At 40.4% G+C, this 27,526-nt stretch overlaps 1 protein-coding gene across 25 annotated transcripts in view; it reads left to right on the top strand.

Annotated features, from left to right (window-relative positions):
- Positions 1-27,526, top strand: part of Rims2 (regulating synaptic membrane exocytosis 2) — a 483,148-nt gene that overhangs the window by 440,338 nt on the left and 15,284 nt on the right. Inside the window, exon 1 of one of the 25 annotated variants that reach the window (XM_055626268.1) lies at positions 16,582-16,995. The exons of the other annotated variants lie outside the window; for them this stretch is intronic. Within the exon in view, the coding sequence (XP_055482243.1) occupies positions 16,854-16,995 (142 nt within the window). The 5' untranslated portion in view covers positions 16,582-16,853. Of the gene's footprint in view, positions 1-16,581; positions 16,996-27,526 lie in introns of those variants that run through there. 25 annotated transcript variants of the gene reach the window in all.

Below are 27,526 nucleotides of genomic sequence, written 5' to 3'. Positions count from 1 at the left end.
GTGTGTGTGTGTGTGTGTGTGTGTGTGTGTGTGTGTGTGTGTGTGTGTGTGTGAGAGAGAGAGATCTTCTGTGTTTCTGGGAGGGTGTCCTGGTCTAGGTTTTACACTTCATTTTCACATACTTGTTCATAGTACTCATTTATAACCCTTTTGATTTCTGTCATGTTGGTTCTCATTTCCCTATTTTCACATTGTATTTTAATGACTCTCCTTTCGCTCTCTTCCTCCCTCAATCTCCTTTTCTCTCTTTCTCCCTCTTTCTTTCCTTTCCTCTCTCTCTCTTTCTCTCTCTCCCTCCTCTTTTCTCTCCCTCTTTCTCTCCTTCTCTTCTCTTTTCTTCCCCTTTTACCTCCCTCTCTCTTCCTCCTCCTTTTGCTCCTTCTCTCTCCCTCCCTTCCTCTCCCTTTCTCTCCCTTTCCCTTTCCCTCCTTCTCTCTCTTTATGTCTGCAAGTGACTCTCAGCCACATTCTTGACTACAAGGTGCTTGTTACTATTATATTACACTTTCAGTGAATTTATTTTTATTTTGGTTCCAAGAAATGCTACTTTAATAATAATTTAATTCTTGGATAAAAGCAGCTAGAAAGACTATTAATTACAGCTATAAAACCTTACTTGTCTTTAAAATTGTTATGAACAGAAAATAAAACTGCTTTGTCATAGCAGTACAGAATTTAGGCAGCATTGTGTTCCATTTGATGTCTGTAAAAGTCAAACTATCAAAAGTCACAGAACTATTGAAGTTTTAATTAATTGCTCTTTACACAGGGTCTAGCTATGTAGCTCAGGCTAGCATAACCTGGAACCTCTGCTCCGATGTAGCCCGTGGTAGCTCAGTAACCAAGTGGGTTTCCCTAGTAAGGGGAACAGGGACTATTTTTGACATGAACTCAATGGCAGGTTCTTTGAACTCCCCCCACCCCCAAGGGAGGAGCAGCCCTGCTAGACCACAGAGGAGGACTTTGCAGCCAGTCCTGAAGATACCTGATAAAACAGGGTCAGATGAAAGGGGAGGAGGTCCACCCCTATCAATGGACTTGGAAAGGAACTGAGGGAGAGAGGGTGGGATTGGGAGGGAATGAGGGAGCGGGATACAGCTGGGATACAGAATTAATAAAATGTAACTAATAATTAAAATTTTAAAAAAAAGAAAAAATTATGCCCCTCCTCTTCATCTCCTAGAATACTGGGCTATAGGAGTGCACCCCCCTGAGCAATGGAAGGAAGTGTCTTCCCGGATGTCTGAGGACTATGCAGGAGTTAGCCAGCATGCCTTCTAGACACTTCACAAGAAGGAGAGTAGAGACTGTCTTGGTACTTTGTGGAAGAAAGTAAAGGTTTAGCTGCAAGCCACTGAATTAGAAAGAAGCCCAGAGACATTTATGTGCACGGTAGAAAGAAATCATATAGCCATATTTGTGAAAAGAGGTTAAATGACCAGTATAAATTCACAGATGTGGTTAGTTAGCAATGGGCTGAGATAAAAGCAGGCTTTCTTTTAAAGGGTGAAGCTTGAACTGTCTACTAGCGGGTTCAGAGCAGTGATGAGACCTGTACTTATTGTCTGGTTTGAGTTCTGTGCCGCCCAACCGTTCCTCTGGGTCCAGCCAGTCCTTTCCTCATGGAGAGCCAATAGCTCTGTCCATCTGGCTCCATCACTGAATGGAACATAAAAGGCAAAATTAAAACTGATGAATTTTCTTTAAATCTGTTCTGACAGATTTCTAACAGTTATGCTGATAGAATTAAATAATGTTCTTGGTTTCCATGTCACGGTCCCCATGTTCTGTGCTCACTCCCACTCCTTTTTGTCCCAGAGAGCATGATGCATACTCAGCAGTAAACGTCTCACCTCCCAGCATAAATGAGTCATAGGTGCTTCAGAGACAGATGGACGCTTTAAAGCTGTCTTCCAATAAATGACTTATATTAAATAATTACTCAATTCTGGGCTGGTTATGAAATTCTCCTAGCCAGATGTCATAAGACAATGACATAAAACAATGTATATGTCATAAGATAATGGAAAATATGTTTGGTAGAATTGAGTATGACATACTTCTCTAAACTGAGATGTGAGTAGTAAGAAGGAAGGGGCTGTTTAAAATTGAGGAACACCTTATATGGAGGTCCTTATATCACAGCAGAAAAAAAAAAGCTCAGTTGGCCATGGTGCTTAATGATCTGTTGGAGTAAACCAACTCCACAGGAAGTCATATGATACAATAGACAAGGAAAACCTGACTCTTGAAAGAAGATAAGCAACAAGGAGGACCCTAGGGAAGAGGCTTAATCCTCATTCAGAAGGACAAACAGGATAGACATCAGAAGTGGGAGAAGACAAGGAACGGGACATGAGCCTTCCACAGAGGACCTCTGAAAGACCCTACCAACCAGGATATGGAGGCAGATGCTGAGACTCCTAGCCAAACTTTGGGCAGAGCACAGGGAATCTTATGAAAGAAGGGGGAGATAGAAAGACCTGGAGGGGACAGTAGCTCCACAAGGAGACCAACAGAGCCAAAAAATCTGGGCTCACAGACCCCTGCAGAGACTGATGATCTAACCAAGGACGTAGACCCCCTGCTCAGATGTATCCCATGGCAGCTCAGTCTCCATGGACGTTCCCCAGGAAGGGGAGCAGGGACAGTCACTGGCATGAACCTGGCTGCTCTTTGACCACAGAGAAAGAGGATCCAGACAATCCTGATGAGACCTGATAGGCCAGGGTCAGATAGTAGGGGAGGAGGACCTCCCCTATCAGTGGACTAGGGATGGAAGAAGGAGAGTGGAAGGGGATGAGGGAAGGGGCTACAGCCGAGATACAAAATGAATAAATTGTAATAAATAATAATAACGAAGAAAAAAATTTAAAACAACATGTAAGAAGGGGGTGGAGGGATGAAGCAGGAAGTGTTTTTGAGGTAAGGCTGAGCCCAGGGAGGTGGGGAATGAAATTTAGAAATGCAACAGCAACAAATAGTTTTATCTTTCTTCATACAAACAGACCGTATAGAAAGAAACCCTGGAGGAGGAAGGTTATTTGGTAAACAAACTATTCAAGACTTAAAATCCTCTGAAGCTGACAAAGAAAGCCAAGTATTTAGGTGAACATAAAAAGAAAAACAAATGAATGTGATTTCAGGGGTAACACTGCCAAGATGAGGAGCTTTCTTTAAAAGGAAGTAAAATGGAATGCTAGAAAATTCTAAAAGAAAGTAAAATGGAAGCTTTCTTTAAAAGAAAGTAAATTAGAATGTTAAAAAACTCTAAATATCTGAATATGTGCAGGAATTTTTTAAATATACTTAGTGTAACTACCTCCAGGACTCTTCTGAACAACAGAGGAAAGTTGATGGAGAAGAACAAATAGTATAGAAGAAATCTTGGGAGAGGGAAACCATCTTTTCTTCAAAAAGAGTCAAAACAGTAAAATTAGTTCCTTCCAATGCTGTGACTTGTGCTCACACTTTGATTTTAACACTTAGCACACAGGGATGTCTGTTGCATGCTTCTCTCACTAGCTGTGATCTAATAACAGAGATAGACTCACTCATGAATCTCATCTGCAGGACCTGATATAGTGCCTCACGCATTGTAGGTGCTAAATAACTGGAGGAAGCAGATGGTAACAGGAAGGGAAGGCAGCCGTCTCGGAACAGGAGAACTCTCGTAGAGCCTTGAAGCAAACATGATCTTCTTATGGAGACCACACTGGCTCTCGCTCTCCTTTTTTTTTTTTTTGTTTAATTATTCTAAAATTTTATTAACATATATATTTGATGAATATACATATTTTATTTCTTTTTTATTTTTTATTGATTACATTTTATTCACCTTGTATCCACCCATAAGTCCCTCCCTCCTCCCCTCCCAATCCCATCCTCTCTCCCCCTTCTTCACGCATGCCCCTCCCCAAGTCCACTGATAGGGGAGGTCCTCTTTTCCTCCCTTCTGATCTTAGTCTATCAGATCTCATCAGGAGTGGCTGCATTGTCATCTTCTGTGGCCTGGTAAGGCTGCTCCCCCCTCAGGGGAAGGTGATCAAAGAGCAGGCCAATCAGTTCATGTCAGAGACAGCCCCTCTTCCCATTACTATGTACCCACTTGGATACTAAACTGCCATGGGCTACATCTATGCAGGGGTTCTAGGTTATCTCCATGCCTGGTACTTGGTTGGAGTATGAGTCTCTGGAAAGACCCCTGTGTTCAAATTTTCTGGTTCTGTTGCTCTCTTTGTGGGATTCCTGTCCTCTCCAGATCTTACTATTTCCTACTTCTTACATAAGATTCCATGCCCTCTGCCCAACAGTTGGCCATAAGTCTCAGCATCTGCTTTGATAGTCTGCAGGGCAGAGCCTTTCAGAGGCCCTCTGTGGCACGTTTCTAGCTTGTATCCTGTTTTCTTCTTCTTCTGATGTCCTTCCTCTTTGCCCTTTGGAATGGGGATTGAGCATTTTAGTCAAGGTCCTCTCTCTTGATTAGTTTCTTTAGATGTTCAGATTTTAGTAGGTTTATCCTATATTACATGTCTATATGAGTAGGTATATACCGTGTGTGTCTTTCTGCTTCTGGGACAGCTCACTCAGGATGATCCTTTCCAGTTCCCACCATTTACCTGCAAATTTTATGATTTCCTTATTTTTCATTGCTGAATAATATTCCATTGTGTAGATGTACCGCAATTTCCGCATCCATTCTTCAGTTGAGGGGCATCTGGGCTGTTTCCAGCTTCTTCTCACCCTCCTTCCTTTGTGCTGCTCTCTCTCAGTATATTTTGTGGAATGTATCAGTTTTGTTGGTGGGTCCTCTGGATAAATTGTGAGCTTTGTAGGAACATGAATTATTGTTTATTTGAGGTGCTAGAGATACAGTAAGTGCCTAAATATAAGTGAAATATCCAAAAAAGGTTTAACATTTTATTAGTGTGTATTCATTCTAGCAGGTTTTGTTGTAGTATATCATATAGTCCGGCTGCATTCACTTTCCACTATTCTCTCTTGTTCCCCTACTCCCCCTCATTGCTTCTCTCTTCCCAGGGTCCTCTTTTGTTTACCTGAAAAAAAGCTTACATAGAAGCAGCATCAAACACCTTCCATGTGTATCTAAAAGGTACAAACTTAGGATGTAAATGCCTTTCAGGTGTAAAAGGTACAGACTGGAGATGTGTTGAATTATGTTTATATTTGTTTTGACTGGGTAATTATATGGAAGAGAAATTTTAAAATACATTTCTGATACAGATAGTAAAAGTGGAATTGATTCAAATCATGAAACAGTGATGAGCGTGAATGCACAAGAACTCTCTTAAGGCAGAGCGGAGAGCTTATGATTATTCTGCATTTTTAAATACAAAAGAATAAGGAAAACAGAGGAACATGCAATGAAAGATTTGAGAAAATTATGAAGGGAAGCAGCTGTGAACTGAAAGCGAAATACCAGAAAAATTGTAGTGCACAAGACCTGCAGGTATTATATATAAGTTGAGCCACCAAAAATAAGGCCACACTGTTTGCTTTCTAAATAGAGTAAGAAAGGAGGCAAGGAGCTAGAGGGGGTGGGGTCTGGAAGAAGATGATAGACAGGAAAAGATAATGTGAATATACTGTATGAAAAATACTTTCAATAAAATATTCTCACCAAAAACTCAAGACAACAATATTCCCTAATATTTTAAGCAGCTCATTATGAAGAAACTAGGTTTGACAAGTGGACTGTGGGGAGGCGATAGCCATGTTTTAGGTTTTCGTGGTTCCTTGGAGGCAGACTTATGTGTATATCAGAAGCATAGCTGGATCTCATTTGGGAGATTAGAGTAAGACTGTTTAGACACAATATTAACACTGCCTCTAATTTATCCATTGACTAAAACGATAATTCTCCATCACTGAGCTTGTTCAAGAACAACTGGCAAATGGAAATTCTGCTGAGTAGAATGCTAAATGCTATCTTCACCTCTTTGGTATCTTGAAACCTCACTGAGCCGTGTATTTTAAGGATGTTCTAGAGGAAAATTAAGGTGGATCCTTTTAGACTGAAAGGGATATTTATACAAGTGATTTCTTCCTTTCCTGGCTTCTTTTTTCCTGAATGCCACTGTAATTTGAGAATGCCATAAATCTACACAGAGCTGGGAGTGCTCTTGCTTGCCTGGGGGTCTTTGGGTCCATTCAATTTTCTGTGACAACCTGGCATCTAGGGCCTTCCCTCCCAGGGCACAGGGCAGACTGCAGCTGCTTTTCCTAACCCAGGTTAATTCACTGAAACTGACCTTTCACAGGCACCACTGCATGCTGCAGCCTGAAGGAAGACTTCCTCATATCCTAAGTTGTAGAAGCTCATTCCAGTGAAAAGTTACAGCTCTAGCATAGAAAATCCCTGGCCCCAGATGACACTGACTTTTAGGTCACTTCTGCTAAATTAAAATTTTTGTGATGGGATTAAGGCTTACGGAAACCTTTCTCAAGGTTTGATACTGTGATATAAGAAACTACGTATTTTAAATGGGGCAAAATTATAACACCTCACAAGAGCCCAATAGTATTTTATTAACTGGTTGAGATTTTATATCTTTTATGTTTCAACCGCTAGGTAGGAATAAAGTGTCCAGTAATGAGTAAACAGAGACAGCCTTTGTCCCAGTCATGGTTATGGTTGACAGGGACAGGGAAGGAACAATAAAAAAAAAAAAAAAAAAAAAAAAAAAAACCTCTTACCATTACACTTTGGAGTGATACTGTGAAGAGCAGCTGCATAGCGCTGCAGAGACTTTACGTGCCCCGTTCTGCAGATTCTGCTTCAAGGAAGATTGAGTTCCAAGGAAGGAGAAGTCAGCGGAGGAGATAGCGAAGCAGAAAGGAACCCATCCTAAAGAATAACCCAGAGTGGCTTCATGCGGATAAATGGCAAGTGTGGCCCATGGTAAGCTAGGAGCCACCTGTAGGTGCTCTAAGGGCACATGGCATGTTTGCATTATTGTAATTGCAGAGAAGACTTTCAGAAGTTTTTAGGTGGCTGCTGGCTTGACCAAATATGCTTTTTTTTTTTTTTTTGGTTCCCTCATGAAGAATATATTGAGGCATGGGTGGAAAAAGTTTGGGATGGGTTTAAGAGAAATGGACTGTCATTAATTATATTTTTAAAGTAGAATAAAAAATCTGATAATGATTGGATGGGAATGCATTCAGTAAAGAAAAAATTAAGAATGGGTGTCCTGATTTCTTTTATCTTAGCAATATTAGCTCATGTCATTTATTAAGTCTGTAAAGTTAAGAAACACAGATTTCTTTGGGAAAGAAATCAAAACTGTAGGTTGAAAGGTCTGTGACACATTCTAGTGATAATGTTAAGTGGACAGCTCCAGAAACTCAGATTAGAGGTCAAGCCGAATTTTCAAACTGAAATGGAAAGAAGCATTCTGGGGTGAGTGTGGGGAGTATTTAAGAGAGGAAGACCCAGAATTGATTGCTAGGATGCACTGTAGACGTTGAATGTGTGAATTTGGTAGAAGAGGTACAGTCCACTGGAGGGGTAGTGAATGAGAGGGTAAGATTGGAAGAAAACTAGAAAGATGTGATCTTTGGAGCTACAGCAGGGAATCCAATGGTTGGCTCTGTAAAATGCCAGTGAGGCTAGTGAGGCCAGGACCCGAGAGTCTTTTGGAGGTGACAGCAAGGTGGTCGTTTTGTGTCTTAAAAAGAACAGTTGTATTTTTAACTTCTTACATTTCCGTTGGTTTATTCTTTTCTGAGTCATTTTGTACCTGTATAATGTGTGTTTTTTGTGAAAACCAAAGTAATTTACTTACAGATTCCCCCTTTAGTTCCCTTTTCCAGCTGAATAGTATGCTTTTCCAAACTGTGTTTTAGAATGTAATAATCCTACAATCTGTGGAATTAATCTCTTGATTGTAAAAATGTAGCAATTAACATCACCAAAGCAAGATTACTTCCCTCTTCCTGTCTTCCTTTCTCTCTCTTTCTCTCTCCTCATTCCCCTCTCTCTCTGTTTTATTTTAATGCTTGTTATCTTAAATGCCTCAGGGCTGTACAAACTATGCTCCAGATGCATGCTGGTCTTTTTTTTTTTTTAATTTATATGGTTTACATGATCTGTTTTTTTAGTCTTTTTTTACATTTTTGCCAAGTCAAATAATACATAGTGATTAAATGTAATAGATTTGACAGTAATTGATATTAGCTACTACTTTTTCTACCTGCACTGATGAATAAATATTTTTAATATTATTTAATAGTAAGTAAGCGATTTATGCATTCTACTAAGCAATCAGTTGTCTATGTTAAATACTTTCAGTGTAGACCCTTGGGCAGGAGTGTGTGTGTGTGTGTGTGTGTGTGTGTGTGTGTGTGTGTGTGTGTGTTTCATATATATTTTTGTTAATTATTCAATATGCATAAATGTAAGAAAAATTTAAATTCACAGTTGAACTATATAGTCTTCACTTAAATCATTGCTAATGGATGTGTAGTCTTTTATCTTCTTTATGCTTCAAAATCTGTAAAAATATTACTGATGAGTTTCAAGATATGTTTTACAGTTGAGTCTCTTGTTAAACAATACACTCATACATATACATATATACATATATACATACACATACATATATATATGTATGTATATATATATATATACATATATATATATGAAAGCTACAGAGGTAGCTCAGTTGGCAAAGCAGTTATTATAGAAACATGAGGACTTGAGCTTGAATCTCCAGGAACTACATTTAAAAAAAAATAAAGCCTGCTCTGACAATGTATACCTGTAGCCTCAACACTGGAGTGGAGACAAGTGATCTCAGGGGATCCCTGACAAGGCAGACAGCCTAGCCAAAATGTCAAGTTCCAGGCTCAGCAATAGACCCAGTTTCCAAAACTTAGAGTGAAAAAAGAGTTGAGGAACCCATCCCGTCCCCAGCCTCTGATTCCACATATATCTACATGGGCTAGCACTCACGCACATACCTGTACCCCATCCCACCCCACACATGTGCATGAAGAAAAGAGAAGGAAGAAGAAACCTGCAGAAAGTAACTTTATAGAACAAAATTATCATGAACCAGATATAACATTAAAATCCTTGGAATTAAACGATGGGAAATGCCTTGGGTAAATGCTGTTGTTGACATTGTGAGAATTAACTTCTTTAGTATAATTTTCACAGTTGTATGTGCATACAGTATTCTCTAAGTATCCTTTTGAGATTGGTTTCACGGTGCCCCATTCCTCAGTCTACAAAAGGTCAAGTCTCTTACATAAAGTAGTATAGTATTTGCAGCCTTTCTGCACATTCTGCAGGCTGACCTAGAACTCACTATTTAACCAATAACTGCCTTGACATCCCAACTGCTAGAATTACAGACATGTGCTACCCTGCCCAGCTGTGGATTTCTTTTGCTGGTTCTTTTTTAGGGTCTGTCAACCTTATGAGGAAAAAGACTCATTCTAATTGATCACCACTTTACTCCGAGGCTTACAAAAGAACTTAAGAATTAAAATATTTTTATTATTGTAAGACTGTTTGTTGAAAGCAGATACTAAGGCTCATTCCCAAACCTTCGGCAGAGTGCAGGGAATCATATGAAAGAAGGGGAGTTAGTATGATGTGGAACGGATAAGAGCTCCACAAGGACCAAATAAATCTGGGCACAGGGGTCTTTTCTGAGACTGACACTCCACCAAGGACCATGTATGGATATAACCTAGAACCTCTGCTCGGATGAAGCCCGTGGTAGCTCAGTAACCAATTGGTTTCACATAGTAAGGGGAACAGGGACTATTCCTGACAGGAACTGAATGGCAGGCTCTTTGACCTCTTCCTCCCTCCCCCCCCAAGGGAGGAACAGTCCTGCTAGGCCACAGAGGAGGTCTTTGCAGCCAGACCTGAAGATACCTGATAAAACAGGGTCAGATGAAAGGGGAGGAGGTCCTCCCCAATCCATGGACTTGGAAAGGGGCAGGGAGGAGATGGGGGAGGGAGAGTGGGATTGGGAGGGAATGAGGGAGTGGGATACAGCTGGGATACAGAGTTAATAAAATGTAACTAATAATAAAAAAATTTTAAAAAGACTGTTGAACAGATATAGTGAATGTCACTAAGTTATCTACAAGTAAAATAAAACATTTCTGAAAGCATCAAAAAAATTTTTTGTCATAATGGTCCCAAGCAGTATAAACAACTTATACAGTTTATATCTGGGCAGTATGTGGCCTACCTGAGCACAGCGGTCATCAGTAGTCTTTGTTGCCAGATATACTGAAGTGAATACATGAAACTTAGCCAGAAAAAAAAAGGAAGAAAGAAGAAGCTGAACTTAATTGTGATGGAGGGAATACTACGTTCTATGGATACTTAATATATTATTGTATCACACTGCAGCATAAGGAGCAAATGAATAATGAATTACTAGGAACAATTAGCACACACACCTTAGAGATGCTGCATGATTTTATTTCATTGGTGCCTGAAACTGAGAAAGATATTTTGATCTTGTTGGCTTGTACAGAATGATTGTAACTACAAAACCTTGAGGTACTGTTGATCTCAGGTTATGAGAAGTTGCTGAAAGGTACTCCTCCAGAATCTCCAGGAGAGTCATTAGCAATAAAGGAAATTTCTCTTTCCCTGAAATGTTGGAGGATGTCTTTTTTGATATTCCTATGTAGGTGTTGTATTAATTTATTACTGTGGCATTACGAAGCTGTGGGTATCTCTCTCTCTCTCTTTCTCTCTCTCTCTGTATGTGTGTGTGTGTGTGTGTGTGTGTGTGTGTGTGTGTGTGTTCATCTATGTTTCTGGCTTATAACTCCTTCTACAGGATAGGCCATTGAAAAGTAGAATTTTCTCTCTTCAGTGCAGCACACAGAAAGTCTAATTTCCTTTGTCCTGAAATTCATCAATAACAAAATCTGTGACCTATTTTTTTCTGATAGTAGATAAGACCCCCATCTTAGAAGGCATCTGACCTACTGTCAAAGGGAACACGAGAATCTGAATAAGCAGGGAATGCTGCTACCCCACCCAGTCTTCTTAGCAATAGATATTCCCTTTTCCCAGTCACATTTTGACATCGCTCCCCCCACTTCACTAATGCCTGTGCAATTAGGTTTCACAAAGGCCATAAAAGGCACTTTAGAAAGGTTCTAGATGGCTGAACATGTGGAGCTTGCTAAAGAGAGTATGTAGAAGCTGCAGGCTCCCTCTATATTGTTTTCTGTGTGTCTCTGTCAACAGACTGTGTAATAAGACAGTTACACCCAGATGTTCCCCTGAGTTCTGTGGACTGCTGAGGAGGGTTTGTGGGACCTCCAGTCCGGCCAGTCCAGTGCAGTCCAGTCAGAAGCCCAGTGAATCAACCTGGCATCTGAAGTGCATGGGACTGTAGCCCTTGTACGCACTGAGCTCTCAATCTGGAGCATCTAGGACTCCAGGTGGTGTCGGGAAAGGACACTGTTGGCGTCCACTGCTGCGGAATGGATTGGGGTCTTGCTGCTAGGGAGAAATCTGCAAGCATTTTGCAATCATGGATTAATTTGTGTTTGAATAGAATAGGAGGAACAGTTTGCATCTGAGCTGGTTTCTCTTTATCTTCAAAATCACAAAGCCTAAGCTTTGGTTGGGCTAGGCAACAGGGTACTGGATTCAACTGCTGTGTCTGCTTTTCGGGGCACTGAACAAGTTCTTATACTGTGACTCAAACTTCATAGACTTACTGCTGGTTTCATCTCTTACTAATCTTTGGCCCAGTTTCCTCTTCTACATAATGAGGTGTTTGGTAATACTTCTTTCATAGTGTTGTGTGCTTATATTGGCTTTATGTGTTTGCATGAAGAGTTTTGGGGGGAAGGCTGGTGTACCTTTAATAAGTAGTTTGCAAATACCAGCCACTATGTAACTGTTGGCTCCTAAGCACAGAGGGTAATGGTTTCTGTCGCTGTGTACTGTTGTAACCTCAGTGATGGCAACATGTCTGGTATGCAGCATACACTCAAATAGTTATTTGATGGATATTTTGTCCTCTGTGAAGTAGAAACAATGGTAGCAACTGCCTCATTTAGTATTTATATTAAATTAGGTAATATATGTAAAAACATAGTTAGCTATTATCATAATAATTATTACTATGCTTAAAGGGACATAATTAAGATCAGTGCATCCAGATATGTGTTCCTCCTCTATCCTGCTGTGCTCTTCTCATTTCATGGCACATGATTTTTACCCCCTTCATGCCACATACATATGACATATCTTATTCGTTATGCTTAATCAATAATTTTGTCTTCCTTTCATGGGCAAATTTTGTTAAGAGATAAATATTAGCATAAATCTCATAGCATAAATAATACAAAAAAACTATTGACCTCTTCGTCTCTCTCAGTCTTTTCTCTTATCATATTCAAAAACATTTTACCTCTTCAGTTTTTGTAAGTTTTGGATTGGCCAGCTGCTAAAATGTAACATCTGTTCTTCACTTTCAAAATCTGCCAAGTAAAAACTAAAATTTCCTTTGAAAAATGAAATTTCCAAAGTTTATGCCTTATTTCTATCATATCGACATAAAGCTAAGAATGAGGAAGAAAGATTGTGTATTTCAGGTTTTATATATAGGTGATGTGAATATATAATATTTGGTGTGTTCTATAGGGAAAGCAAATGTACATTTAACATAACCATGTAGACAAAATAAGCAGTGTGACTTTAAGGTTGAATTGTCAGTGTTCATCTTTGATGAAGTCTAATTATAACAGTGGTTATCAGCTTTATTTTGGGAGTCTCTGTCACCGGAGTGTAACTGAGCATGCATACCACCTGCAACATGGTTTACAGAGACTGATAGCCTAGAAGTGACCTGCACTGCCACAGTAAACAGGGATTTAATTGTTGAGGTTTTCTGCACATCTGCAGAGAAGATACCGTCAGGGTTGATGTATTAATTGACATATTAACATGACATATAAGCTCTCTGTCTGTAAAATGTCTTGGTTTGTAGTTATCAAGTGGCATACTGTACTAGTATATGCAGAATATATGTTAATCTTTCCTTCAGAAAGATGATTTTCATGTTTTCTGATGAAGTTTTTCAAGATCTTATTTTTAGAAAGCAATGTGTTATGTTTGTGACTCTTAATCTATAATTGTGTTTGGAAGAATAAGAGAATTAAAAATAAGTAGGGATCCTGGGTTGTAGTATTCTAGAAATATACTTGTTTCTGTGTAATGAAATTAGTAGCTCATTACTTGAGAAGTAAATCCAAAAATATGTATAGTGTGTAACTATACATAGCAGACTGCATGTACTAACCATGTAGCTACACATGCTGGCCTGCACATGCATGTACTGTGTATACTCTTCATGTCTGGGATTTGGACAGTTTCCAGCTTTTACTGGTAGCTTGTTTATATGAACGTTAAGTTAATGATGGTGACAGTAGATATGTCTGAATAGAATAAGGACTAATGCTTCGACTTGCTAAAAGTGTATAAACAACCCATGTATGTTGAGGCACGCTTGTATTCATGCCCAGGACTCGGAGACTGGGACAGAAAGATTGTAAGGTTGAGGCAAGTCAGGGCTACATAATGAGACCCATCTCAAAAACAAAAAAGCAAATAGTGCTAAATATCGTTCAATACATATTTGTGTAAAACTAGAAATATTTTAAAGCAGTTGGGCATAGGACTAATAAAGTGGAATCAAAGTCTAAATCTCTAAATTACCAGGTGAAACTAGACTCCTCTGGTCACCATCTCTGTATATATTAGTTCTTTTTGCTTAAAACCTTCTCCCAGCAAGTAAAGTCGCTTTCTCCACCTTCCTGCATTTCCTGTACTCCTCTCTGCCAGTCTTCTGTCATTCATCTGTACCACGTAAGATCTCAATGAGAATATATCTGAAAGCATCCCAGGGATGCCTTGTTTGGGGTTGTCAAGAGAAGAGTGATGCTCAGATAGAAATGGATGGCTCCAGACTCTTCTAGACCTACCTCTTCTTTCCAGCCAGACCAAGCAGTGCTGAGGCACATCAACAGGGCCACAGAGCTTCTCATGCCAGGGACTTGGCATGAGCCTCTACCAGGGACATGGATGTGTCTTTCTGGCCCATCAGGATATCCCTGGGTGCTTTGAACAAAAGTCTCCCACCCAGTTTATTTCTTTGGGAAGTCTCTGCGTAGCCCTTGTCCTCCATTATTTTCCCCCTGCCAGGAAGCTAGAAGCGTCCTATCAGTGTTTCCCAAAAGTTTTTAGACAGGGAGTGTTCATTCGCTTAAGAGAATCTAAATGATAGACTTTCCACTTTGTTCAAGTATATTTGGATTCATATAGAAAACTATGTGCTTTTATAATCCTATCCCCATTCAGGAGAATATCCTGATAAAGATATGAATGATTTTTACCCTTTCATTCCTCTAAGCCAGTGCAAGGTTTTACTCTTAAATCTAAATTTCCTCATATATAAGATAGTTGTTTTATTTCATTCATGTTTTCCAAAATGTTTCAAGGGCAAAAAAAAAAAAAAAAGTATTTTGCATCTAAACTCAATGCACACATGCACAGGCATACAAACTCATGCATACACTACCCAAGCTGAACTCTGATTATTGTATTTCATTTTCATTCTTTAAAATGATGATCAAAAGCTGCAGAGATGACTCTAACTAAGCACTTGCTGCTTTTCCAGAGGACCTGAGTTTGATTCCCAGCACCCACACCACAACCCAGCTCCAACCACCTATAATGCCAACTCTGTGGGGAATCTCATGTCTCTGGTCTTTGAGGGCTCTCTCTCTCTCTCTCTCTCTCTCTCTCTCCTCTCTCTCTTTTTCTCTCTCTCCCTCTCTCCCTCTCTCCCTCCCTCCCCATCTCACACACACATACACATGCGCACACAATTAAAAACATAAAAATTTTTTAAATAAGTAAATAAATTGTTGATCAAATGCTAGTTATTTTCAGAACTCACCAAAAAATTATGGCTGACAGTTCAAAAACCATTAGGTGACTTTAAATAAGTCCCTTAAGTCTATAAGTCTGAAATATTTTTATTCCTGTAATGAAATTCTTACTTAATAGTAAAAAGCTTTCATTCTTTCAAGAAAAGTGATCTGTATGAAGAAGTGTTCCTAGAGTTCTGTGATTTTTATTTGTCTTCTTTGAAATGTTGGTAGTGGTAAAGTGAATACTGAAAAGGAAACTGGACTTAGAGCTGCAGGAAAGGATGAATATCTATCTGAAAAACAGGAAACTATGTAAATAACAAAACCTCTATTACAATGGTAGTTTTTTGTGCTAAAAGTTTTAGCTTTTTTCAAAAGATGTGAGTGTATTGTTCCTTGTATGCGTTTCTCATACTTTCTGAAGTGTTACGTCTGGTAGCCAAGTCCTTCTCACTGGCTCCTCAGCCATCCTATGTTAGCACCTTCAGGGCCTTCTTTCCACGTTCAGACCTCTCCTCACACATCACCTGTCACATGACCCCTTCTACATCACCATGTATCCATACCCCAGGCCTCCATTTGCATTATTTTTCTTTTTAACACTCTGCCTTCTAGTGCTTTATTGCTACCCCCTAACTCCTCCCCTCTGGCAAGGGGGTAAACACACATCAGTGGGGAGTTTGAGCTGCTCAAATCACTGTTATAAGCATCTACAGACACCTGGTGTTCACTGGATCTTAGCTAAAGCTGAATCTTAGCTGAACTTGAGTATTTGAATCTCCCAGTACTTCAAATAAAAACCCTATGTGTGTGTGCATGAGCATGTGTGTGTGTCACCTGGGAAAATGGAGGGGATAAGTGGCTTATCTAAGGTTTAGGAAACTTAGGACATTCCCCTGACTCCTAGTAAAATGTTATCAAAATTGCTTTATGTTCAGGGACAAAAATTTCCAACTTGAGGAATTATTATGGTAACTTTGCTTATCAGCTATTGTTTTTAGTATGTCTGTGTTACTTCCAATGTTCTGTTAGGATTTAACCTTTTACTGTGATGTTACACTTAATGGTTATTCTTAGCAAAAAATGGGCAGCTGATTGCTTTATGTAGAGAAAGAAGAAATTCGTTTCCTGGAGCGAATGCAAACTTTATGGACCTCATTGTGCTTTTTCCTTTGTTGGTGCTTCTGTTGTCTCTTTTTTTAAAGAGCTCCTCTTTTGACTTTTTACCGTTACTTTAAAAGAAAGTTGAAAAAAAAGGGGGGGGGGGTTCATAAGACCTGGTCAAAATATGGTCATGATTTGAAGACAGTGTCTCTTCTCTACACCTGATTAGTGTGAACAGCTGCTGAAGAGAGACTGTTAAGGGAAAGTGGTTGCCAGGAATTTTCCCCACATGTTACCACTCTGAGGTAACTCATTCTAACTCATTCCACCTAATTAGTCACATTCCCAGGTGCTGGTCATTGCCAGGGAAGGAAACTGCAGCGGCTACAGGGGTCTGCAGGCCAGAACCTGCGGTGCGCCCTGGCGCTCGCGCTGCGGTGCCGCCCCCTGCAGCCTCTGATTGGCGGCGGGCTCAGCATCAGCAGCATCTCCCAGCGAGGAGGGCGCCGGGTAGCGGCTCCAGCCTCCGGGATCCTCAGCTCCCCCGTGACACCTCGGACTTCCACCGTGATCAGCTGCGCCTCCTGACGGCTCTCCTGGTCCCTCTCCAGAAAAGCCAAAGTCCCAGCAACGTCCCAGCCCGACCGGGCCGGGGAGGCAGGGACGGAACCTAGGGTTCTGAGGAACCAGCCCGGCCCCCCACCCACAGGCTGTGGAACCGCAGCGGTTGCCGCGCGCCAGCCGCCAAGACGCCTCGTATCTTGTACCGCGGAAAGAGCGGGTCCTCCACCAAGATGGGCCGGCAGGGGCTGGGGGGCACGGGGGCCTCAGGGCGCTCCATGCAGCGCTCCCAGAGCCGGAGTAGCCTCTCTGCCTCCTTTGAGGCTCTAGCGGGCTATTTTCCTTGTATGAACTCCCTGGAAGAAGAAGACGGAGGTGAGGTCCCCTGTTCCCGCCCCTCTTGTGTGTTGTGTCTGTTGTAGATCGCTTGGGGTCAGTGGCTGGAGGGTTGGCCTCAGGTGCGAACTCTTGAGTAGCCTCGAACTGGGCCTAGGGACTTCTGGAGCACCTGGCTGAGAAGCACAGCTTGCCGCGTATTCAGAGTTGCACAGGCTTCCCGGGAACTAGTTGTCCTAGTGAATTTGATTTATGGAGCACTTGGAGGCTGAATGAGCGTGCAGCCCAGGTGGGAGTCACCTCCTGCTGTTGCTTCTAAGCCTGCAGTCTCTGTGTCAGCATGGAGTCTGGAGGACAGAAATGCTGGAAAACTAAAGAGGACCCCGCAGCAGTAAAACTGTGTGTGTCCCAACCTGTGACAGCCAAGAGCTGGATGCGGAGGCGGACACTAGAGCTGCATTTGCAGTGTGTACACGGAGCTTTGTTCCCTAGCTTCCGTGTGTGATTCAGGCTGCCTGCGCTGTTCAACGATGCCTTTGTAAGTAGAGGGGACTACTGGCTCGAACTTCTCACGGAGAAATTTGCAGGCCTTCATAAAGTTTGGGGTAACAGTTCCTGTTCTTCCTTGATGAACTGTCATAAGATTTGACAACGAACACTGAAAATTTGTCAGTTAATTAATGTCAATAATGTTAAACGTACCATTACTTGCAAACTGCGTCCATCCATAGGCCTAGACCCAGAGTAGTTTACTCATTTTGCTAACTCTATTGTATAGAATTAAGATTTGCTCTGGTTTTGTTCTGTGACAGTGATTTCTTACTAGGAAGCCGCCCTAGTCCTAGTTAACTACCTGCTTTAGGAACAGGTAGAAATAAAAGTTTTCCATGTTTACTCTGGAGAGGGAGGGACAAAGTGGCTACTGGACAATTAATGATATGGTCAGTCTTCAGACTGAATCATTGCAGCTATCTAAGTTTCTTCTGGCTTGTTGCAATACTAGTTTTCTATAAAAAAGACTCATAAATACAGATATAACAGCAAGGTAACTCCCTGTTTAAACATTACTTTTATTTTCATATTCTTGTTTTTCTGTTTTATACATTTACATTTGACTTATTTCCTACAATAATTTACTTAAAATTCTAGGAAGGGTCCAACAGTCAAACAATTAAAAGGAGTCAAATTGAATAACTGGATGACCATAATTGTAGCTGTTTTTTTATTTTAATTTTTATTTTTTATATTAATTACAGTTTATTCATTTTGTATCCCAGCTGTAGCCCCCTCCCTCATACCCCTCCCAATCCCAACCTCCCTCCCTCATCTCCTCCCATGCCCCTCCCCAAGTCCACAGATAGGGGAGATCCTCTTCCCCTTCCATCTGACCCTAGTCTATCGGGTCTCATCAGGACTGGCTGCATTATCTTCCTCTGTGCCCTGGTAAGGCTGTTCCCCCTCAGGGGTAGGTGATCAAAGAGGCAGCCACTAATTGTCAGAGACAGTCCCTGTTCCCCTTACTAAGGTACCCACTTGGATACTTAGCTGCCATGGGCTACATCTGTGCAGGGGTTCTAGTTTATCTCCATGTGTGGTCCCTTGTTGGAGTATCAGTCTTAGAAAAGACCCCTGTGCCCAGATTTTTTGGTTCTGTTGCTCTCCTGGTGGAGCTCCTGTCCCTTCCCTTTCTATTTCCCCCTTCTTTCATAAGATTCTCTGCACTCTGCCCAAAATTTGGTTATGAGCCTCCTGTAGGTGTTTTGTTTTGTTTTTTTAACTCCTTACTAGCCAGGGACTGCTTAGGTACTACAGTGTGTAGCTTGGAAGGCCCATAGCCTTTTGTTAGCCCTGTTTCACAAATGAGGATAGTGAGGCCAAAAGAAATTCAAAAACTTGCTCAGCGAGTTGGCACTAGAAGTAGAACTTGAAGTCTGGAGTCACAAACACAGCCTGTGTTCTCAGGGTACTTTACTGCACACACTCACTAACTTAGTGTGTATTGAAGCTATAAATTAACATTAGGTGTACCTGAAAATAATGTAGACTATTGTAGACTTATTTCTAAGCATGTAATGCCAAGTCCTCAATCTTGAGCTTACTTCATATAAGCTGTCATCATGCTTAAGTTATTACTAGGATTTGGGGATTTATAAAATACCACCCTGCAAGCATTTTTGAAATAGTAAGAAAAGCTTAAACAAAATGTGAAGGTTTTCAAAACTAAAAGTACATTCACTTGTCTGTGTCTCACACAGACAAATCTGAAAGGAAGTTTCTACATACACATATGAGAAAAATGGAACAGATTTCTGTGCCACAATATTGCTTCTTGAGTTGCCAAGACAAAATGTTCCACAAGGAAGGTAGTATTTTTAAGTACACCATATATGCCTCTACTCATAACAAGGAGGCTGTCCACAAATGAATTCTTCACTGTCTTAGAGTCAACTTACAGCCAAGAGAAATGGATCCAAACTTCTTTCTTTTGTTTCACGTCACTCCTTTCACCGTCTCAGCGTCCCCCACAGATCTGTAGACACAGAACCACTGGTCCAGAGCAGGTTTCTCTGCAGTAATTCTTCTACTGCGATACCATGCAGAACACAGGAAGTTCACGTAGGTAACAGACTTGGAAGCACTTTACAGTCATAACTGAAGCCTGCTCCAGCTCACCAGAAAAGGAAGTGCTTCAGGACACTTTCATGCTGGTAGAGAGCGTCTCATTTAATGGAAGTGGTGGTCTCTAATTACGGTGATTAGCTAAACTGTCAGTTGGTTCAGTAAAGCTAGGTGGATGACAAAGCTAGCATTTTCCTTCTCTTCCCATCATTTTAAATCATTTTAAAAGGCTTTTTCTCCAGAAATAGTGAGGCAGAAGCAGGTGGATCTCTGTGAGTTTGAGGCCAGCCTGGTCTACAAAGTGAGTCCAGGACAGCCAATGCTACACAGAGAAACCCTGTTTCGAAAAAAACTTGGGAAAAAAAAAACCCTGGAGAGTATGTAAAATGCAGTCTCGGGTGTCAGTAACATGAGTTTCTAACCATCCATAAAACAGCATCCTACACATATTTGAAAATTGTTTGCCCAGACCCCTCCCCCAGGAAATAACAGAATTAGTGTATAAACCCATCATGTGGGTCCAGACTCTATACTGATGACGGCAGGGTTCTAAATATTGTTTCACAATAGTTGTAGTATATCTCCTTTTAGGAGGCTATGGTATCGAAAACCAAGAACAGCAATAATAGCTACCATTAATTGTGCAGCTTCTATGTATTGTTATTCCATGGAAATTCTTCAAGAAGATTATCTTTGTTTTTTTACTCTAGTGAAAATATAGACCCAGAGAAAGTAAACATATTGCTTACAGAAAACAAACCCCAGTGTGTCTGACTTGAGTCAGAGTAGAAGGGATAGTTCTATATGCAAAATAAGTTAATTCATCTTTTCTGCATATGTTTCAAGTGTGTTCTTTTATCCTTTCCCCCGGACATATTTCAGAAAGAACATACTCCATATGCTCTCCATATCTCTGAGGTTATTTTAGAGAAAAGTGATGGCAATACTGCTTTCCCTGTTATTGAACAATTTATAAATTATATTCACTTACCTTATCATTGATTTCTAGTTGAATATGTTATAGTTTCACTGTGTGATCTATTTGGTTCCAACACTGATTCTTTCTTCCTGATACAGACCATTACTGTAACTATAAGCACTTAAAAGACTATAGGAACTATTTTAAGGCAATGTTTCCATTTGTAATTGTAGAAGCAATCCTATAGCTTCCCACCCATTGGTTCTAAGAAAAAAAAAAAATGTTTCTGTAGCAAAGTTGCTAACCATGAGATTCTCCCAGAGGCCATCTGTATGTCCCACATGGTTCTAAGGTCATGGTCCTGTTTAGTTATACATATTCTGTGTGAAAAAAAAATTTACTTCCCTGTTATTTTACACCTTGCCACCTCTGATTGAAATGTAATTTGGCAACCATTCACTAGAGATCCTGTTAACTTAACACAAAGTACCTAAGTAAATTAGCATTTAATTCCTTCTGTGTGCCAGCCAGTTGAAAATTAAATTATAAGAAAATCAGCAAAGAAATGAAAATAGCTTAAAGTCACTAGAAACCTGAGGAAAAGTCACCTGCATGTGCTACCGAGTCTGTGAAGGATTACTGCAGGAAACGATCCAGTCAGAATAGTACAAGCCTGAAATTGCCAGGACTGGGGAGTCAGAGGCAAGAGGACCACATGTTTGAGGCCACGATGAGCTATATAGAACCCATCTCGGCAACAAAAGACTTATGTAAACACAGACACACACACACCTTTAGGAGGCCATTCATTTAGTAGAATGATGTGAAGCCTGAAGAAGAGTTAGTGGGACACTTAAGTCTTAGAAACCGTGGTTGCTTGATAAACAGCTAGATCTTCACCTTTGCTCTGTTGAAAGAAGATATTCTCCATATCAGTATAACTCTACTGTGTGTATAAAACAGATGTCATGCTAATACTAACTGAATAGTTGTACTGTTCTTTTCATGCTGAATTCCAGTAAAACTAACTCTCATACACAGTTTCTCAATGTATGATCTAGACAGTTTAAGTCTAATAATAGTATTGCTACATCTTCCAAAGCCAAACTGGGCCAAGAGAGAGATGTATAGGCTTCTGTGGGTTTTTTACAGGTATAATTTTTCTAGCATTATAATTTTATATGAAAATCATTTTGTTAAATGAGTACAAATCAAACTTATAAATTTGTATGTTAGATCTGTACTTAAGGCAGACAAAGTAAAGCAAGATATTTTGGAGTTAAAGAAAATGGATGGACACTTCAACTCATATTTAACCTAAGAAATCATCATTTTTTCACTGTCTTTGGTCCAGAGAGTGCACTTAAAGCAGTGGCCCTTAGCTTCCTAATGCTGCGACCTTTAATACAGCTCCTCATGTTATGGTGACCCCAACTATAAAATTATTTTTGTTGCTACTTCAAAACTTTTATGAATTGTAATGTAAATATCTGTGCTTTCTGGTGTTCTTAGGCGACCCCTGTGAAAGGGTCTTTGACTTCCATGACCCATAGGTTGAGAACCACTGCCTTAAAGTAACTGGAAACTTTAATATAGAAGTCAAATTAGATCCCAATTTGCCTTCATACTTTACTAGATTCATTACATTCTAATCTGGCAAGGGGACCAAGTTTCCCTGTGGAGACATTTTGTATAAAATGGCATACAGAAGAAACTGACTAGGAAGTTGTCATGGTAACCACCATCACCTCTGAAGACTGTGCCCAACCCAGAACTGAGCTCCTCACCCGTGAAGAGGCTCTCTGCTGTGATAGGCCAGGCCATTACTGTAGGTTGAAGAAGCCCTTCTGTATTTGTTCTACCTCAGGTTGTACTGGTTTTTGACTGGGGAGGAAGGAAATTTACCTGTTGCCATGTATTTATAAGGTGTGGTATTTGAAAAAAAAAAAATGCTTCCATAAAATAACAGTTTCCATTCTAGGTTTGAATCTTTTAAATCTGGAAGTGAAAATGGGATATTTTAATGCAAATAATTTTTTGCAGAGATTTTTCACCAAATCTGTGAACAGAGTCATCCAGAGGAAGCCAGGAGCACCCTCATTCCTTTCTTGCACTCACTCTACCTCACATGGCTGCTCCATTTGTTTTGGTGGCCAGCTCTCTCTTTTGCTCTATTGCCCAAAGCACATGTCCAGTGAATCATGGTCGCATATCACCTCTAGGCTCCTGTGTTACAACTCCACCAGTCTGTAAACCATGTCCTCTCAACCCCAATCCCAAAACTCCAGCGGGATTTCACCGCCAGCTGAGTCCTGTCTAATATTAGTGGCCAGGGCCTTACGTGGGTTCAGATCATATTAGTAATGTGCTTTTGTGGACAGAAAAGGGGCACACTGCGTTTTCTCTACATCTCCCAAGTAGCTGCTTTGTCTAGATAAGAATATCTTGATTTAGATTTTATTTCATGAGACTAAAATGCAGGAAAATTATTTTAGCTATTTAAAATAGAGATCATTTGGTAACAGCTGTTTTGTTAGGGTTTTTGTAGAAAGTGGTGTGGGTAACACCACTTTAAGACAGAAGAGGAACTGGAAAGGACTGAAAAATTGGAGAGAGCCTCCCCAGAGAAGAGTGGTGAGCAGTCATTTTGAGCAGTGCCAAGCTGACTCCATTCCAGGTTGGCACACTGACTTTTGCTTTTGCCCCATCATGATCATAAACTCGGTTTTTCCCATAAACCCTTAAATTTTAAAATATTGGCAGCAAAATTTTAATATCTCAACATTATTTGAAACAAACAAACACATTTATTGACCAAATGTGACCCAGAGAACACAGAGTTTTCAACCTCCACCAAGGAAATTCACTCCCTTCCGGGCTTCTCTCTGCTGTTTCTTCTCATCCTTATTGGCACCTCGGCTGCGTGGAACCAATGGGCACATCTCTGAAACCTCTGATAATAACACCAAAGCTCTCTCTGCTTTCCGGACCCAATCTAGTTTCACTGCCTCTAGAGAAGGGGTTCTCAACCAGTGGGTCATAGCCCTTTTGGGGTTACCCTTCACAGGGGTCTCCTAAGACCACTGGAAAACACAGATGTTTACAATTTATAGCAGTAGCAAAATTACAGTTATGAAGGAGCAATAAAAATAATGTTACGGTCGGCTGTCACCAGGGCATGAGGAGCTGTATTAAAGGGTCTCATCATTAGGAAGGTTGAGAACCACTGCTCTTGAACAAACCAGAAGATGCTATTTCTTCTTCTTAGAATGTCAGCCTTTATCCTGACATTCTAAGTCTTTCAAAATCTAGCTCCTAACTGTATAAAATGAAGCCGACTTGCCCCCAGAGTTCTGTTCATGCCTTACTATTCTTCCACTACCACTATGCATATGTCTTAATTGCCCATCAATGCTCAGTTCACATCTCATCTATCTGGAAGGTCTTCTATAAGCTGCAAGAGCTTCTGTCAGTGGGGAAAAACTTGTATGAACCTAGGTTTGAAATAGTAATTCCACCTCTGCCTTGTTAGTGACCCAAGTAAGAAACGTAAGCTCTTTCACTTTAGCTTGTTTTTGTGTGCGATGTCTACGGTAATACATGTCGTGGCGTACTGTTGAGACTTAAGGTTACTATGTAAACCTTCTGTATGAGCCTATTTAAAATATTTTGCCCTTTTAGAACCTATAGATGTGATATATGAGGCACTAGCCATATGTGGCTATCTGATTTCAAATAAATTAATGAAATTGAAATTTTATTTTCTCAGTCATGCTAGCCTTACTGCAGTTCTCAGTAGCTCCATGAATTTGGAGATGACATTATTGGCTATCATGCCTTCACAGAGCATTTCCATTACTGACAGAAGTTCTATTGGCTGTGTTCCCTTAGTGATGTAGGATCACTCATACAGAACTCAGTACATATTGCCCGGGGCATCATCGTTTGTTTACTAGCTAACCTCACCCACTAAGTAAAACTTGTATAGGAGGGAATTACATGATTGTGTGTTACATGTATTTGTTATTTCCCTTTACATTCTGTCCCTAGCCAGCACAGGAATATGGCTGTGACTGGAGATTTGAGCAAGACTGCTTTCTGTGTGCTTCTCAGGAATGAATAGACACTCTTAGAGGGGAGTGGGGATGCACTGACTAATCGACTGCTCTGATTCTAGTAGGTACAAGAATGCTTGAGGGTCACGCAATCTCTGTGCCATCTAGGGGTTAGCACTATGTAAACTGGAATACATTTTTCTATCAAATTAGAAATGGAACAAGAGACATTTGTTATTTACAAAACATTCCACAGAAGTCAGGCACCTGGGTAGAAAAACTGTATTTGTTGAGTAAAAGTTGAATTAGGTCATAGAATTTCTACAGAGGCCTAGAAACCTAAGAGTAGAGGCTAGGCCTGCTGCTTACAGCCATGCTACTGAAGCCTCCCTACATGCATTGCTGCATGCCACGTACATCACAGCTTGCCCGTCGCCTCCTTGCAATTAGAACTCACATATTCTGGCCATAACCCTTGTGAGGCCCAAAGTCTGTGGTCCATGCTTTTTGCACTCAGCGGCATGAAGATGTGAAGTTGTGGCAGCAAAGCTGTAGCCTGTGCTTATCCCCTAGTTGCAAAGCAGGGAGAAAGGTGGAATGTTGCAAAGTTAATCTCTACAGATGCAGAATGGGATGTTTCTCTTGGGAAGAAAGTTGGCAAGACGAAAAACTTAACAAACGTTACTTGCTTATAGACAATGCATACCAGTAGCTGAAAGGCTAGCTATTATATTCAATGTGATAGCTTTTATTTCTATTTTTATTTTTATTTTTATTTTTATTCTATGGCAGACAAGCCCAGGCAATTTCACATCTGACTGCAGTGGTTTTAAGTAAAGATTTGTATAGCATTCAGAGCTTCAAAGACCCTGCCATATGCCGTATGTAATCCTGTGTAGCACTGTTAATTAAACACCACCTATAGATCATGTACCCAATCGCATAAGGCAAATCTCACGGAAGATTTACAGACAAGAAAGCTATGTTTCAGAGACCTAAGTTCCTATCCATGGTTTGCAAATAGTTAAGTGGAATCTTGAATTTATACCATCCAAGCTCACTCACAGCGTGTGAAACAGTGAACGATGAAGACATCAATGCTGTTTCTACTCGTTGTGGAGAGCCTGGCATGACAGAGTAAGAAAAAAGCCAAGAACTGTAAGAACTCCTCTTAGTAGGTTAACTTTGGAATAAGAGCTGGCTGGTTTCCACTGGTCCATGACAGCAACATCAGAGAGAACATGAAAATCTAATAAAATGGACAAGTAAAAACAAACAAACAAAAAACGACCGGGAGCTTCAGTTTCTAATACTTAATTATGTTGAGAATACCAAAGTAAGTTTACTATTATATAAAGAGCAATAGAATGATCATACCTAAGAAGCCACATACCAGGTATCATGATTTTGGCTTTATTTCTTGTTAAAAATTAGTATTAATAATTATAGGCCTTCACACAAAGAGAGAGAATGCTCTGGCCTCTGTTGTGGTCATTCTGTCTTTGAAAGGCCAGGGCCTTTCCAACTGTGGTGCTGACTCCACAGTTTTTACAATGTCGTCAGGACTCTGTGACTGTAAGGGCATCATCTGTGAAATCTCCACCTGTTGGTTGGATGGATCTAAAGGAACATGCCCAGAGATTGCAATGAGTGTAGGGAGTAACTACTTCTAACACATTTCTACTCTGTTTTAAGTGTAAGTTGTCACTGCACTCATGAGGCCAAAGGTTAGTGAACTACCAGTGACACTGACAATTTTTCGGGTTTCATGAGTGAACAAGAGTGTATGAATGATCAGAATCCCAAAACTATTTATAAATCTATTACTTTAAGCTTATTTCAACATTCAAGGAGAAAGTTGATGAGGTTTCAAGTCACTGGTTAAAAGTCAGTGCCCAAAATAGTAAATGAAGATGTAAAGCAGCCTGTTTTGAGAAGGAACAGTGAGCTTCATTCAGCACTGTCAGAATTAAAATTAAAATATGTGTTGTTTACCAACTGTGGGCTTGGCCCATTTTCTTACTTGTAATAAAAAAAACATATTGTGCTGTTATGAAGACCGGAGCTAGGAAGGTTCCAAGACAAGACACAGTAGTTCTGTCTTTCCTTCCTTCCTTCCTTTTGAATTTAGCAGTTGAGTTTTGCTTCAATTTTAAGCCTCCTTTTTCATGCAGTTATATGTGTGTCTGTCAAAATAAGTTTAGTTGGGTTTAAATGACAACTGAGTATACGTAAATGCTTCACACAGAATAAACCCTGCTTGCTTTTGCTCCACATCCAGTGGGGACGTGTATTTGGGGGTGGAGCTGTGCTCAGGGGTCAGGCTGCTAGAGACTGACTGTCTGCTTCCACAGAGAGAGGCCTATGGCTAGGCATGCAGCAGCTGTTCAATCCCCATCCCGAAGTCACACCCAACAGTTCTGCTTGCATGTCATTGGCCAAGCAAGTCACATAACCACACCTCGCCTCAAACATGGGGAAATAAGTAGATTTTGCTAGCCATACTGTACCGTGACTGTGGCCTCTTCTTGTAGCTCGCTGTTAATACAGCTACCAGATTTTCACCTTTGATAGTGGATGTAGCAAAGATTTTAGATTAAGTATATTTGAGTTAAATTCTGAAACAATTTTGAGAGCCACCTGTTAATTCCCATTCCTTTCTGCTTCACATTTTATGCAGATCTTTGATTAACCAAAGGAAATTATAAGATGGGCGATTTCTGTTAATGCGCCTGTTTAAACTTTCAGAGGTTTGAATTATATCTGCTAGAGTGAAAAGTCCTAGAAGTTTCCCAAGCCTTTGTGTGTAGTGATAGTGCTTACTCGTGACAGTGGCCTATAGTGATATCATACAGGACCAATAAGGCTGACAAAATGATCTCTTTTAATGTCTGGTTTGAAATCTCTTGATGAAGCATTAAACCCACAGTGGCCACGATTGCTGCGAGAGGTAATTCTGTCAATGAAGTTGGAAAAG

This window comes from Psammomys obesus, unplaced genomic scaffold, assembly GCF_907164565.1.
Source record: "Psammomys obesus unplaced genomic scaffold, mPsaObe1.curated_primary_1811, whole genome shotgun sequence".
In the NCBI taxonomy this organism is placed as follows: domain Eukaryota; kingdom Metazoa; phylum Chordata; class Mammalia; order Rodentia; family Muridae; genus Psammomys; species Psammomys obesus.
The sequence above is the reverse complement of the archived record's forward strand: the minus strand, read 5'-3'. Positions and strand labels throughout refer to the sequence as shown.